Source organism: Ruditapes philippinarum, unplaced genomic scaffold, assembly GCF_026571515.1.
Source record: "Ruditapes philippinarum isolate M1 unplaced genomic scaffold, ASM2657151v2 ctg20672_1_1_1_1, whole genome shotgun sequence".
Lineage (NCBI taxonomy): Eukaryota > Metazoa > Mollusca > Bivalvia > Venerida > Veneridae > Ruditapes > Ruditapes philippinarum.
Window position 1 is genome coordinate 1 of NW_026854112.1, and position 12624 is coordinate 12624.

Here is a 12624-nt window from a genome sequence, read left to right on the forward strand (position 1 = left end):
AAATACTGTAAAATTGTATTGCACATGTTGAACAACATTGCACAGAGTGTAATTTCTCAAAACAATGACCATGCAGCTCAAATAAGTTAACTGTTGACTCGAGCTCACAGACTGATGGGGAATACTTTGAGGTTGATATATGGAGGTAATGGTTTTGATATATATAAATATTTGTTTGGCTATAGCTCAAGATGTGTTTGTATACGTGAATGTGTCACATTTCTGTTTTCTGAAACTTAAGCCACTTTTAATTTTAAAAAAATCAGAATAGAATAAATAATAAAATAAAACAAGAAATGTCGAACGAAATATACTAGTAATAATCAAATCCTTTTTTTTATTAAAATTTTAGCTCTTTATATATATTGATAGAGGTTAAAATTGTAGCTGTTAAACCATTTTTTTTTATACTGGAGGCAGATAATGTGTAACAATCGTAATTATTATATTTCTTTTTTGTGTGTGTTCTGACAACAGTGTTTGTGCATGCAGCAGTCTGCCCATCTGTTAGCTGGCAAATGTAAGCTTCAATATATAAATACTGTAGTAGTATGTTTTGTGCAAGGTCATTGTCCAAAGGTCAAGGTTAGACTTGGGGATATATTTGGATAACTTACTGTAATATTCAATTTTACCATTTGAGAAATTTTATATTAGCATGATATAACAATCTGTAAACACATTGTAAACATACTAGATCAACACCAAATTGAACATTTTGTCACCTCAGTGCAGTAACAGATTAACCCATTACTGCATTAATGATAAATTGGTGTATTGTGTAAAAGATTTTGTTCTACTTCAATGTATTTCTGTTATAAATATAAACACATACAGATTCAAACATATTCAAAGAATAGGTAACTAAATGGTCAATTAAAAAACATTTTCAGAAACCCCAATTACAATGAGATGTAATATTTAGCCACTACTGTAGGTAGTAAATAAGATATATAAGGACATAATGTGATATAATAGTCGCTCACCAATGTAGGTAGGTATAATTAATTAGATATTTCAAGACTAAATAGTTTGTAATAGTGGCCCACCAGTGTAGGTAGGTATTAATAATAAGATATTTCAAGACTAGATTGTTTGTAATAGTGGCCCACCAGTGTAGGTAGGTATTAATAATAAGATATTTCAAGACTAGATAGTTTGTAATAGTGGCCCACCAGTGTAGGTAGGTATTTATAATAAGATATATTAAGGCTTAATAGGATTTAATAGTAGGCCACCAGTGTAGGTAGGTTATTTCAAGACTAGATAGTATATCATAAATGGGCACCAGTTTAGTTGGGTAATAATAGTTAGGGAGATAAGGACTAGGTGGTATGTTTGTTTGTCACCCACTTGTGTAGTTAGGTAATAATAATGAGATATATGAGGACATAAAATGATGCAATATTTAGCCACCAGTGTTTATAAGATATATAAGGACAAAGTATGATGTTATAGTGGTAGATAATAATAATTGGCTATATGAATAGTTATTATAATAAGATTTAAATTCATTTAACAAACATTCATATAATTAAGTTCAAAACTAAATACTTTATTTTAATCATGTAATGAGTGCTTGCTTTTTTATAAATGAATATATTGTTTGAGAGCGGATAATACAACTTAATGACAATACACATTTGATAAGTACTTACAGTAGCTCCACTTATTACCAAAAGACTTATCGTCTTACTTAAATCATCCAATGCACTTAAAATGAAAACCATGCAAAACTTGCCATAAAATACATTCATGTAATTACCTAAAAGTTTTTATATACTTCTATTTCTTTCCTTTTTAATGTATACCGTTACATACCTTCTATTTTTGATTGCAGTCTATATTCAACATGATTTAGTTTCTGAAAACTGTTGAACACAATGTTATCACTATCGTGTATTTTTGTACTTTTAATAAAAGGAAAACTGGAGATTGGTCCTTGCTATATTTGTTAAAGAATGTCAATTTTTCAATTTTGCATTTATGTGTAATAAAACTGGTTCAGGATGCAACTTATGTTTTTGTTTTTTACCATAATTATCCCTTTTTTTTACAAATGTTCTTGCAAACAGGTGCATGACATATTTTACCAGGCAATATTTAGGATTGCCTATCATCCAGTGTTGACCATTTATTTTGAAGAAATATATGACAATATATTTGGATATTTTCTTAATTTACTTTGTTGTCTTTGCATTGGCTTTTGTTGTCTTTGCATTGGCTTTCCAGTATAAATTACCAGAAATTTAACTGATGACTTCATGACTTCTAACCTTAAATGGTTTCTGAATCATGGGTAATAGAAAATGACAATAAAATACGATATGTGCAAATTCCTAGTAATGATATTAAAGATTACTGCTGCAACGATACTACATGTATTTTATGGAGTGCACTTTCAAAGATTGCTTCACGTAATCAAGTTAGTGACTGCTACTACAATTACGATATTTTACCAAATTTATTAATGAGGATTGTGTCATTATTTATCAAATGTACTATGGAAGAAACGCTTCCTAAGTGATTGCTGCTGCAGTTATGACATTATACCAATCGTAAATAAGTACTTCAAGAAATGAGAACAGTGATTGATACTAAAATTATGATATTTTACCAAAATGATTGCTTCTAAAAAAATAGTACGTGCTGTTTAACATTCATGATATTATATATCAGATACATGAATTACTTCATTAAATTAGGTAAGTAATTACTGCTACAATTAGTAGATTGTTCTAAATGAGTTGTTAAGGGTTGATTCATAGAAAGGGGTCAATATATGCTTATACAAATTCACATATGAAAGTTATCAAGAGAGTCTGAAAGAGGCTGTTTCTAATAGTGTTGTTTCAATGACATTCAAAGAAAAAGTGGTGTTTTTTCCCGGAAGTTCACTTTGACACAGTGGTGAATTTCTTAAGGTTTTTTTGTAAAGCTGATGATTCAGAGAGTATATCTATCATTTTCGAATACTTGTATAGAAATATTTTAGGGACTTTGTCAGAATTTTATTCAAAAGACAAGTTTTTGAAAGAGGATAGTGTTCGGACATTTTGAAGATCTCCAGAAAGCTCATTTCATTCTTAAAAGGCTGATTGGAGAAAGGCATTATAGTAGAGGGATGTTTTTGTTAGTAATTGCGCAAACTGTACCAAAAGGAGGGACAAGAGATTATAGGTACTGTCTATTCAGGAGTAAATATGAAATGTTGATATTAATGTAACAATTGTATTCATTGTATTTGTGAATTGATATGTGAATTGCATGAATTGTCTACTGTAAAATATTTATTATAACTGTTTCGTTTATCATTATAGGTTCTTCCTTCATATTGCTTAATAAATATAGAACCTCATCACTGAGCGTTTCTGTCACTGAACCTCCCACGTGTAAGTGATATCAGCCGCGCCATGACAAAACCAACGAAATAGGTTTGCGACCAGCATGGATCCAGACCAGCCTGCGCATCCGCGCAGTATGATCAGGATCCATGCTGTTGGCTATCAGTTTCTCTACTTGTTATAGGGTTTGTAAGCGAACAGCATTGATCCTGATCAGACTGCGCGGATGCGCAGGCTGGTCGGATCCATATGCTGGTCGCAAACACATTACGTTGGTTTTGTCGTGACACGGCTCATATGTCCTATTGACTAAAACTCAAACACTTTCTAAATCAGAGACATTTAATGTATTTTGACGTCTCTGATAACATTTAAAATTGTTGCTCCATATTTTTGAATGAAGCACGTACATATCCTTTAAATGATTATACCCAATAAACACTTAGAAATATTAGTGAAAGAAAACGTCTATGTTCGGTTTTATCTCCTCCTCATTATGTAAAAAATATTTTACATGTACAAAAGTCATATAAAATTAAGTTTAATTATGACTGAATGTGTCTAAAGTTTCTCATCGTGACAGGAATGAAAAAATTACATTACACCTTCTCACCATAAGGGCGGTGTTACGGGTTTTACCGTAGCCTTACGGTTTCTACCGAAACCTCTCCTCACTGGTGTCCCCGTAATGTACCTACCGCTAATGGTGGGTCAATAGCGATTACCCATAAAGTTAAGTATGCCAAATTATGTATATTCATATTTATCTTCCGTGTTTGATTTCCCGGTGATAGGCTAACTATTTGAAAATAAAACAGGTATGATTGCAATAAACATTCAAAACCCGGCGTGCTTTGTGCGTTTTTTTTCTTACAAAATAAGGGTGCATATACGGAGATAGATGCTAAATAAAATATGATGAATGTTGGGCAATATTCATTGTAAATAACAGCCTTGATCCTTTCTGAGCTTACTGTCAACTACTCACACTGCATGCCTTGAGGCGATTTGCTCTACAAAAGGTGTTAAATCATATACTGGCATCATCATATACGGTTCTCAATAAAACCTTTGTAAGGGCTAACATTTTGGTACTTTATACTATGTACAGTATCATTCAAGTTCCCAAGTTACTTATTGATTCTTTAATTTGCCAAAAGATATAATCCTGAATACATTTCTGAAGCAAAACCTTTCTAAAGGATTTAAAGAAAATGGAAACAATCAAACACAAAAAACAAATATGTATGTGAGTATTAATATATTTATTTTTTGCAGCAAAGCTCGGTCGGGTTTATGTGATCAAACGATTTGAAAGCTTATTTAGATAATAATGACTGAAGCACACATGTAAAGATTAGATATTAAGCTTTTCAAGCTTTACATTTTAAGTGCTAAGAAGTAAATATCCTTGCTTATGGTGAAAATTAAAGTGGATGTAGAAACGTGTATTTTTAAATCTGCACCTATAATGCACCAGAAGCCACCATTTACTTCGATTTTTCCACCAGACCCCTGTCAGGGAGGGGCCATGTTACTATACCCCCCCCGCTAAAAAAATATTGGTTCTCCCTGGTTTAACTAATAAAATACTATGATTGACGATTACGTTTTTGTAATAAAATCAAAAAGCTGAGATTATGTAAAAAATATAGTTATTTTCATTTGATTTTGCGTTGTATTATAAATTAAACAGAGATTGGAAAGAGGTTTAGCGAGCCTTTGGTTCTATTCAAAATTTATTACGGCTTCGTGTTTTATAATTGCTACTCGTTATACTAGTCTGACCCTCCGAACTTTAACTTCCGTGTTTAACATCAATAGCCTTTGTTAAATAACAAAAACATCAAAAATATATAGAAATGTATTTACATAAAATCGTTTTAAAACGCGGGTGTTTGATATGAGAATCTGTAGGAAAATAAGTCTTAAAGATTTCGGTGGCTAGCTACACGGATACCCTATGTAATGTAACCATGGTAAGTGTTTGTTTTCGTTATCTGTCTAATTTTTTCTAATCTTTGTTATTCAACTCTTATTCTTTTGTTTGCCGAGCATTAATTATATTAATCATTTGTTGCACTTGTGATGAATCAATATTCGACTTGTGCCGGCCTTATCACCATAAAAGTCTGGAAAGAAAGCAATGAAATAAAGAAACAATTAAAAAATAAATAATTGAAAACCACATATTCGGTTTATTGAGTGTATTAATACGGGGCATTTTTTACAGCTGTCAGCCAGCACTTAACATCTGCTTTTGTATCAAAATCTGAACTTTTAGGACTGTTATGTTTATACATACATGTATATGATATATATCATATCAGTGTTTATTGCATTGCATATTGTATGTTTCAGTTCGTGCTGTATGTATTAAGATGTACTGTTATGATTGTGCTTTTGCATATATCTGGCGGAGAAAGACTGACACACAATGGCACATGTGACATATGTGACTGTTCTAGAAAATATATTGTAGATTGTTCTAATAGGAACCTCACCTACATCCCACGTGATATAGCTTATACAACGCGGGTACTTAATATGGCTTCTAATTTTCTTCAACGATTGGATGAAGGCGTGTTTGAAAATTTGACGATGCTGATAAGGCTTGACTTACATAACACAGCATTGAAAAAAGAAAATGTGTCCTCCAAGGCCTTTAAAGGTCTTGTGCACCTAAAGTTCTTGAATATTTCTCAGAACGATCAGTTTCCACTGACAAATGTGTCTAAACAACCTGAATTATTCGAACACCTTCCATCTCTTGAAGAGTTGCGGATGTATGGAACAACTGGAACGTACAATATTAAATATGGATACCCCGATGTCAAACTGAGTAAGATGGTAAATTTAAAAGAGCTGTGGATTGATGGACTTACAAAATTACCTTTTGGTCCGGCATTCCGGAACATGACAAATTTAAGAATATTGCGAGTGGCTGGTGATTCTATCGAACCATCGTGGAGAAGCAAAGAATTTTGTATGATAGAGGAATTAGAAGATGGACTACTTGATAATCTGGTGAATGTAACCCATTTGTACATCAGAAAATGCTTTGTCAATAATATAGGCAAAAATGTTTTCCGAAACATGGAAAACTTGGAATACCTTGACATGTCCATCAACAAGAGGTTGGGATTTAAGCAATTATTTCAATCGTTTTGCTCATTGCCTATGAAAACTGTGAGTCTTATTTTAAATGAAGTTACAACTAGATCTTCTACCATGTGCGGCAATGCTATAACAACGGATATGGCAAAGTGTATTAAAGACAAATCTATTAGGGAGTTACAGCTTAATCAGAATGTCATTTTCTATGTAGAGAAAGATGTGTTTTCTATATTTCCTAAAACGCTTCAAACTGTAAGCATTAGAAAAAATGAGTTTCATCTAGGTATTTACATGTTCTATGTTTCTGACTTGACAAATTTAACTTCCTTAGACATGTCTTACCAATTTTTTACACAGCATACATCAATATGGCACAATGCTAACAATAAATTAGCATTACAAGATATATATTCATATAAGTTTTACGAACAAGGAGAACAGTATTTGACGACATCTATTGGTGAGAATGGAGATCATAAACCACCAGATAATTCAAATGACTCTCAGTCAGTTGATGATTATATAAGTAACAAGAGTAATATTTTACACCATAATAATCATCACTTTTCAATGAATTTAAACCAAAATAATAACATGCAATACGAAACTTCCCTAACAAACCGGCAAAACAAAAAGAAAGTATGTCCACAGCTTAACAAGGATAATTATATTCCACCAGGCACGGTTTTAGTTAACATTCCACCTAACTTGGAATACCTCGATTTAAGTCATAGCAAAATCGCTAGTCCTATTTTCGAACTCTTCGTCAACGAAACAAACCAATTACAGAATATCAATGCCAGTAACTCGTTATTATATTGTTGGGACGGTCCAGTTCACGGATTGACAAAGCTCGAGACCTTAGACTTATCAAACAACTTCTGCACAAACGTATCCATGTCGTTTTTTGAAACATTAACTAATCTAAGACGGTTGAATATCAGTTATAACTTTTTAGGTTCATCTTTTGCCAAAGACAGGCATGGACAGATAATGGCGAACTTAACAAAATTGGAAAGTTTAGATTTTTCTTTCAACCTTATTTATAATATCCCTTCATTGTTTTTGAAATCACAAACGGAGCTAATAGATTTGAAGGGAAACGTTAACATGATGGGAGAGTTCAATATTGACATCAGACATATGAGGAAATTAAGAAAACTTGACTTGAAAGCAAATAGAATAAGAACGCTGTCGGCCAAAATTTGTGGAGAGTTAGAGTATATTTCAAAAATTGGTAGTACTAATGGCTCATCAGATGTGAAATTATTTGTTGATCTAAGAGCTAATCCTTTAGAATGCTCATGTGATAATATCAAATTTATCAAGTGGTTGAGTAAGTATTATGTTTCAAACAACTCAAGTTTGTCCGTCAATGTGTCGTTTTGCCTCAACTATGAAAGTCATCACAAACTTGAAAATTTGACATCGCAACATGAAATAGAAAATATGGTGCACTACCTTGAAATGCAATGTCGATCCTTTACTAGTTTGATCGTTGGACTATCTGTAACACTAGCATTAATTATAAATGTAATACTTGGAATGGTCGTCCATAAATTTCGTTGGAAACTACAATATTGGTACTATGTTGTACTTAAGAGGAAGACTGTTCAAGGAAGGGGTGATTATGAGCTTATTGATGAGCCAAGGTACAAATATGATGTGTTTGTTGCATCTTCTGATGATCAAAAAGAGTTTGTTATCGATAAACTTCGACCTGTCTTCAAACAAAATGAATTGACGGCATTTATAGCAGTGTATCATATTAATTTCAATGATAACTTAGTTAACACCATTAGTAAAGCAATTAATGGAAGCAAAGTTGTCCTTTTCGTTTTTTCTGATGACTGGTCGACGGATCATTGCATGAATATTGCTGTACACATGTGGCAATGTGATATGATAGAGAGGAAAAAGAGATCGGTACTTGGCATCTTCCTAAACAATATGACAGGCGAGGATGCTGTAAAAACTAAAGAAATCTACTGTTCCACATTCATAGATTTCCCAGGAGGGACAGATGAAGAGGAGCACGAGGCGTTTTGGACAGATTGTGTGAACCATATTAAAAGGCAAGGAGACATGCAATAAAATAAACATACATTATTTGATAGAAATAGCCGGTACGCATTTTATTGACAGCGTGATAATCATATTGTTGATATGATAAATTGGTTTAAAGCCGTCACGTTATTCTCTAATGCTCATACATTACTGGAAATAAACATTTGTATCACATGCCCATTTAATAGACGTAACGTTTACTATATTTACCTTAAATATAATGACTGTTTATTTTGAATTGTCATAACCAGTGTACACTGTTGATACTTTTTACTAATTGTAGTTAATACTCTTTACTCCTGTCTGTTATATAATATTCAGTTCATGTATTTTTCGATGCTATTAAATGAGGACATGATAAATTTCTTGAATTATTGTTATATTTTCATCCGTAAGAGTGAGCTCATCAAGAAAATAACAAACCAACGTGAACCGATTTATGACGATGAATTAGCAAAGTAGTAAAGTCACCTTGAATGTCGTTCAGGTCTTACCTAAATGTACTTCGTCAAATTCTTGTAAATGTTCTAACTAAATTTTCCACAAGTGGCCGACTTTTCATCTTGCATAAATGAGATATCAATGATATGAGTTAGAAATGATTTTACAAATGTAAAATCTTAAATGCACGAAAACAAGGCAGACTTAAGGACAGCTACATCGATTGTCTCAGTAAATATGAATGTTGACCTCAACACCCTTTGAGCTTGAGGAAAGGCCGGATTGTTGCACTATGCATAATTAAGCACATCGTGATATTGCGGTTGACGAAGTTAATTCAACATCTTTTAAAAAGTCAAAAAATCGTCCATTACATTTAACCATCTCGTATGATCTTAATCCTGAGGGTAGCAAGCTAAATCTTTTTTTTTAATGTACCTTGTGTGTTTGTTTTGTTTGTTTATATATATGTATGTCTTTGTATGTATGTATGTTTGTATGTATGTATTTATCTGTGTTCAAAAAAACGGGGTTACCATTCAAGGGCCTCAAAAAAATCTTGCGCTGGCTACTAGTGAGCTCTTAAACGTTTGGCCTGTCACTGTGGCCTTGACCTTGTGTTTGCGACCTGGTTGTTGCGCTCTACATTATATGGCATAGTGGTGTTCATATATGACCGGATATTGAAAAAAAATATTTCAACTATACAAAAGTAAAGAATTTATAGATAAGAACATTTATGTATGACTTTGACACCTTGGGTGTAGCAAATTACATCTTTGCGGCTTTGCACATTGTTTCACTATAGTGATCATTTATGTCATGTCATTTTAAAATCTTCCCAACAATTTATAAAGCGGAAATGAAATACGGACGTATAAACATTTGATCATTTATGTGTAACCTTGGTCATACAAATAACGACCTAGTTTTTTTAAACTATCCACATCGTCTAACAATAGTGATCATTGATATTCTATAAACTTCAAAGCTGTTAAAAACTTACAGAGAGGACACAAGTGTGGTATTTTTATATGTGTCCTTTAATTGTGATATTGATGGTAGCGGTTTGGTCTTGCGCTTTGCACGTTTTCGTACTACGGTGATCATTTGTGCTTGTTTTTTTATAAACTTTAAAAAAGCAATTGACTTAGAATCTGGTGTTTCTATATTTGACATCTAAGCAATTGGACAGCATTTTATAACGGAAACAGTTGTGCAAATAATTTTAAAACTTTTCATGTGTTTCAAAGTAATAGAGCGGACACGAATATGTAATGGACTGGCAGACGGACAGGGGAGGTCATTCCTATTACCTCTTTCCTACTACGTGTCATAGGAATTAAAAAGTACAAAAACGTCGCAAAGGGCAAATTGGTTTACAATTAGTCATTAAAATCGACTCCTGTGACTTCTTAGCAGTATTTACATAAGTGGACACTAAATCACCATTCCAAAGCAATCATTTAGTTATACTTACTATTTTACAATAAACCAATTTATTACCGGTAACGAATGAGCAGTAATAAAGAACTGGCCACTTTTGGTAACAAGATATGAAAATATGAAATAAGAGCCCACTTACAGGGTAATCTGCCTTTATTTTCAGACAAGAGTCGTGATTGCTCTAAGTCGCTCACCTTTAATATCGTTGCTTTATTTTGTGTAATATAGTGATTGTAACACCACTCCCTTGTTGATTAAACTCTTTTAAAGAATTACCCTTGACCGTTTTGTTGGGTAAGAATTTCATGCAGCCAACCATCAAGTTTAAGTAAAAGGGCTGTAACTTAAATTGACTAAAACCATATCCGGCGCTCTTGTCGGTCTACGTCATTTTATGTCATTAAGACGTCAAAGTACTAATTCATTTTACCAAACATCTGTCGCCTGTCTTATCGCACTAGGCTTGACTATACGAAGGTATGTAATTGGTGTTATCCGACACGAGCCTGTGTCACTATCTAAGAAAGTCAGGCATGTATTTCAACAGAAGTTCCGTGTTTGCGTGCAAGATAAATAGCCAACTACTGAGGGTCTGCAATTGAATCTTTAAGAATTTATCAAAAATCCCCAAAGCTTAAATATCTTTCATGAACATTATAATTGTTGCTTTATAACTAAACAAGTATGTTACACCGTGTTCGCATTATAGTGGTAGGGATGCTTAAGTCTAAAATGCTCTTAAGGTCGTTTTTGCCTTCTCTCGTAATAATTAAATTTCAATGTTGAAGAAGATATTTACTGCAGGTTTTTTTAAACGGAGTAACAGTTGGGCAAACTTCCTGGTGGAGAAGCAAGGGGATTCCCCTTCAAGTCAAAATCCTTCCCGATCGGGATGTTTCTTTGGTTTGTTTTACGTAGTTCAGGAAAAATGGCCACTGCATAACAGTTTTCAACCCACTTCAATATGAATATCACCCTTTAGTGCAGAAAAGATACATCTTAAATCCTACCAAGTCATTTTCTATTGTCTAAAATTAAAATAATCTGAAAGTGAACTTAAGCAAATTTTTTAGATTTTACCAAAAACTAGCCACTTCTCGTTTTTGAAACGTTGCTTCCTGGTCAGGCATCTAGCAAAATATTCATTTTTAAAAGTTTCATTTAAGATACACTGCTTCCCAATCTGGAAGTACATTATAGTTTTAGTAGTAGCTTGAATAAAATATATGTTATCATAGAAATGTAACTATGAGCCTTTTCTTTGATCATTTTAGCATTGTTGTTGTGACCTGGACCTTTGACCTAGTGACCTCAAAATCAATAGCGGTCATCTGCTAGTAATAATCAATTAAATGTGAAACACAAAAAGTTGAAAACAAGTAGTTTAGAAGATAATGAGTGGAAACCATTCTGACATTTAAGGTCCTTGTAACTTGACCTTTAACCTAAAGACCTTTAAATCGATAGGAGTCATCTACTAATTATAACCAATCAATTCTTGAAATATAAAGACTAAGTGATAAGTAGTTTTCAAGATAATAAACGGAAACCATTCTGACATTTTAGGCCTTCACCTTTACACTAGTGACCATAAAATCAATAGAGGGTCATCTACTACATATGACTAATCAACATATGAAAAAGGAGGACTTTGTGATAAACACATTTCAAGATATTGTGCGGGACTTAAAGCCCTGTGACCTTGACCTTTGACCTAGTAATCCCAAAATCAATAGGGATAATCTAATAGTTAAGATCCAAACAATATGTGAAATATGAAGACTTTTTGGTTAACAGTTTTAAACTAATCAGCGGGACAATGTGATCTACCGGCGGACACAAGATAAATAGGGGTCATCTACTAATTATGGCCAATCAATATGACATTGTGAAAACTGAGGACTTTTTGATAAATAGTTTTTAAGATAATCAGCGGAAACCATGTGGTCTAACGACAGACAAACCGACATATTCAAGGTCACTGTGACAAACAGACAGACTATGACAAACAGACAGACTAACGGACAGACCAAGCGACATGAGCAAATCAATTCTTCGATGTCAGGCATTATAAAATAACTAGGACCGGAACAAATAAGGAAATTGTTGTTCGAATAATCGAATATAAATTTTTACAAAATTTGAGAAGACACTACCTATGATGCTATCATTCGTACCTAGACTGCTAGACACACCAGACTCCAAAACA

The 12624-nt window shown here is 33.1% G+C and overlaps 1 protein-coding gene across 1 annotated transcript; it reads left to right on the top strand.

The window, feature by feature from the left end:
• The first annotated feature begins 5131 nt into the window (after positions 1–5131).
• Positions 5132–8890, top strand: LOC132738982 (toll-like receptor 4). Its single transcript, XM_060726621.1, has 2 exons — positions 5132–5323; positions 5706–8890. Exons 1-2 carry the CDS (start codon positions 5321–5323, stop codon positions 8553–8555), a joined length of 2853 nt encoding a protein of 950 aa, XP_060582604.1. The 5' UTR covers positions 5132–5320; the 3' UTR covers positions 8556–8890.
• The last annotated feature ends 3734 nt before the right edge of the window (positions 8891–12624 follow it).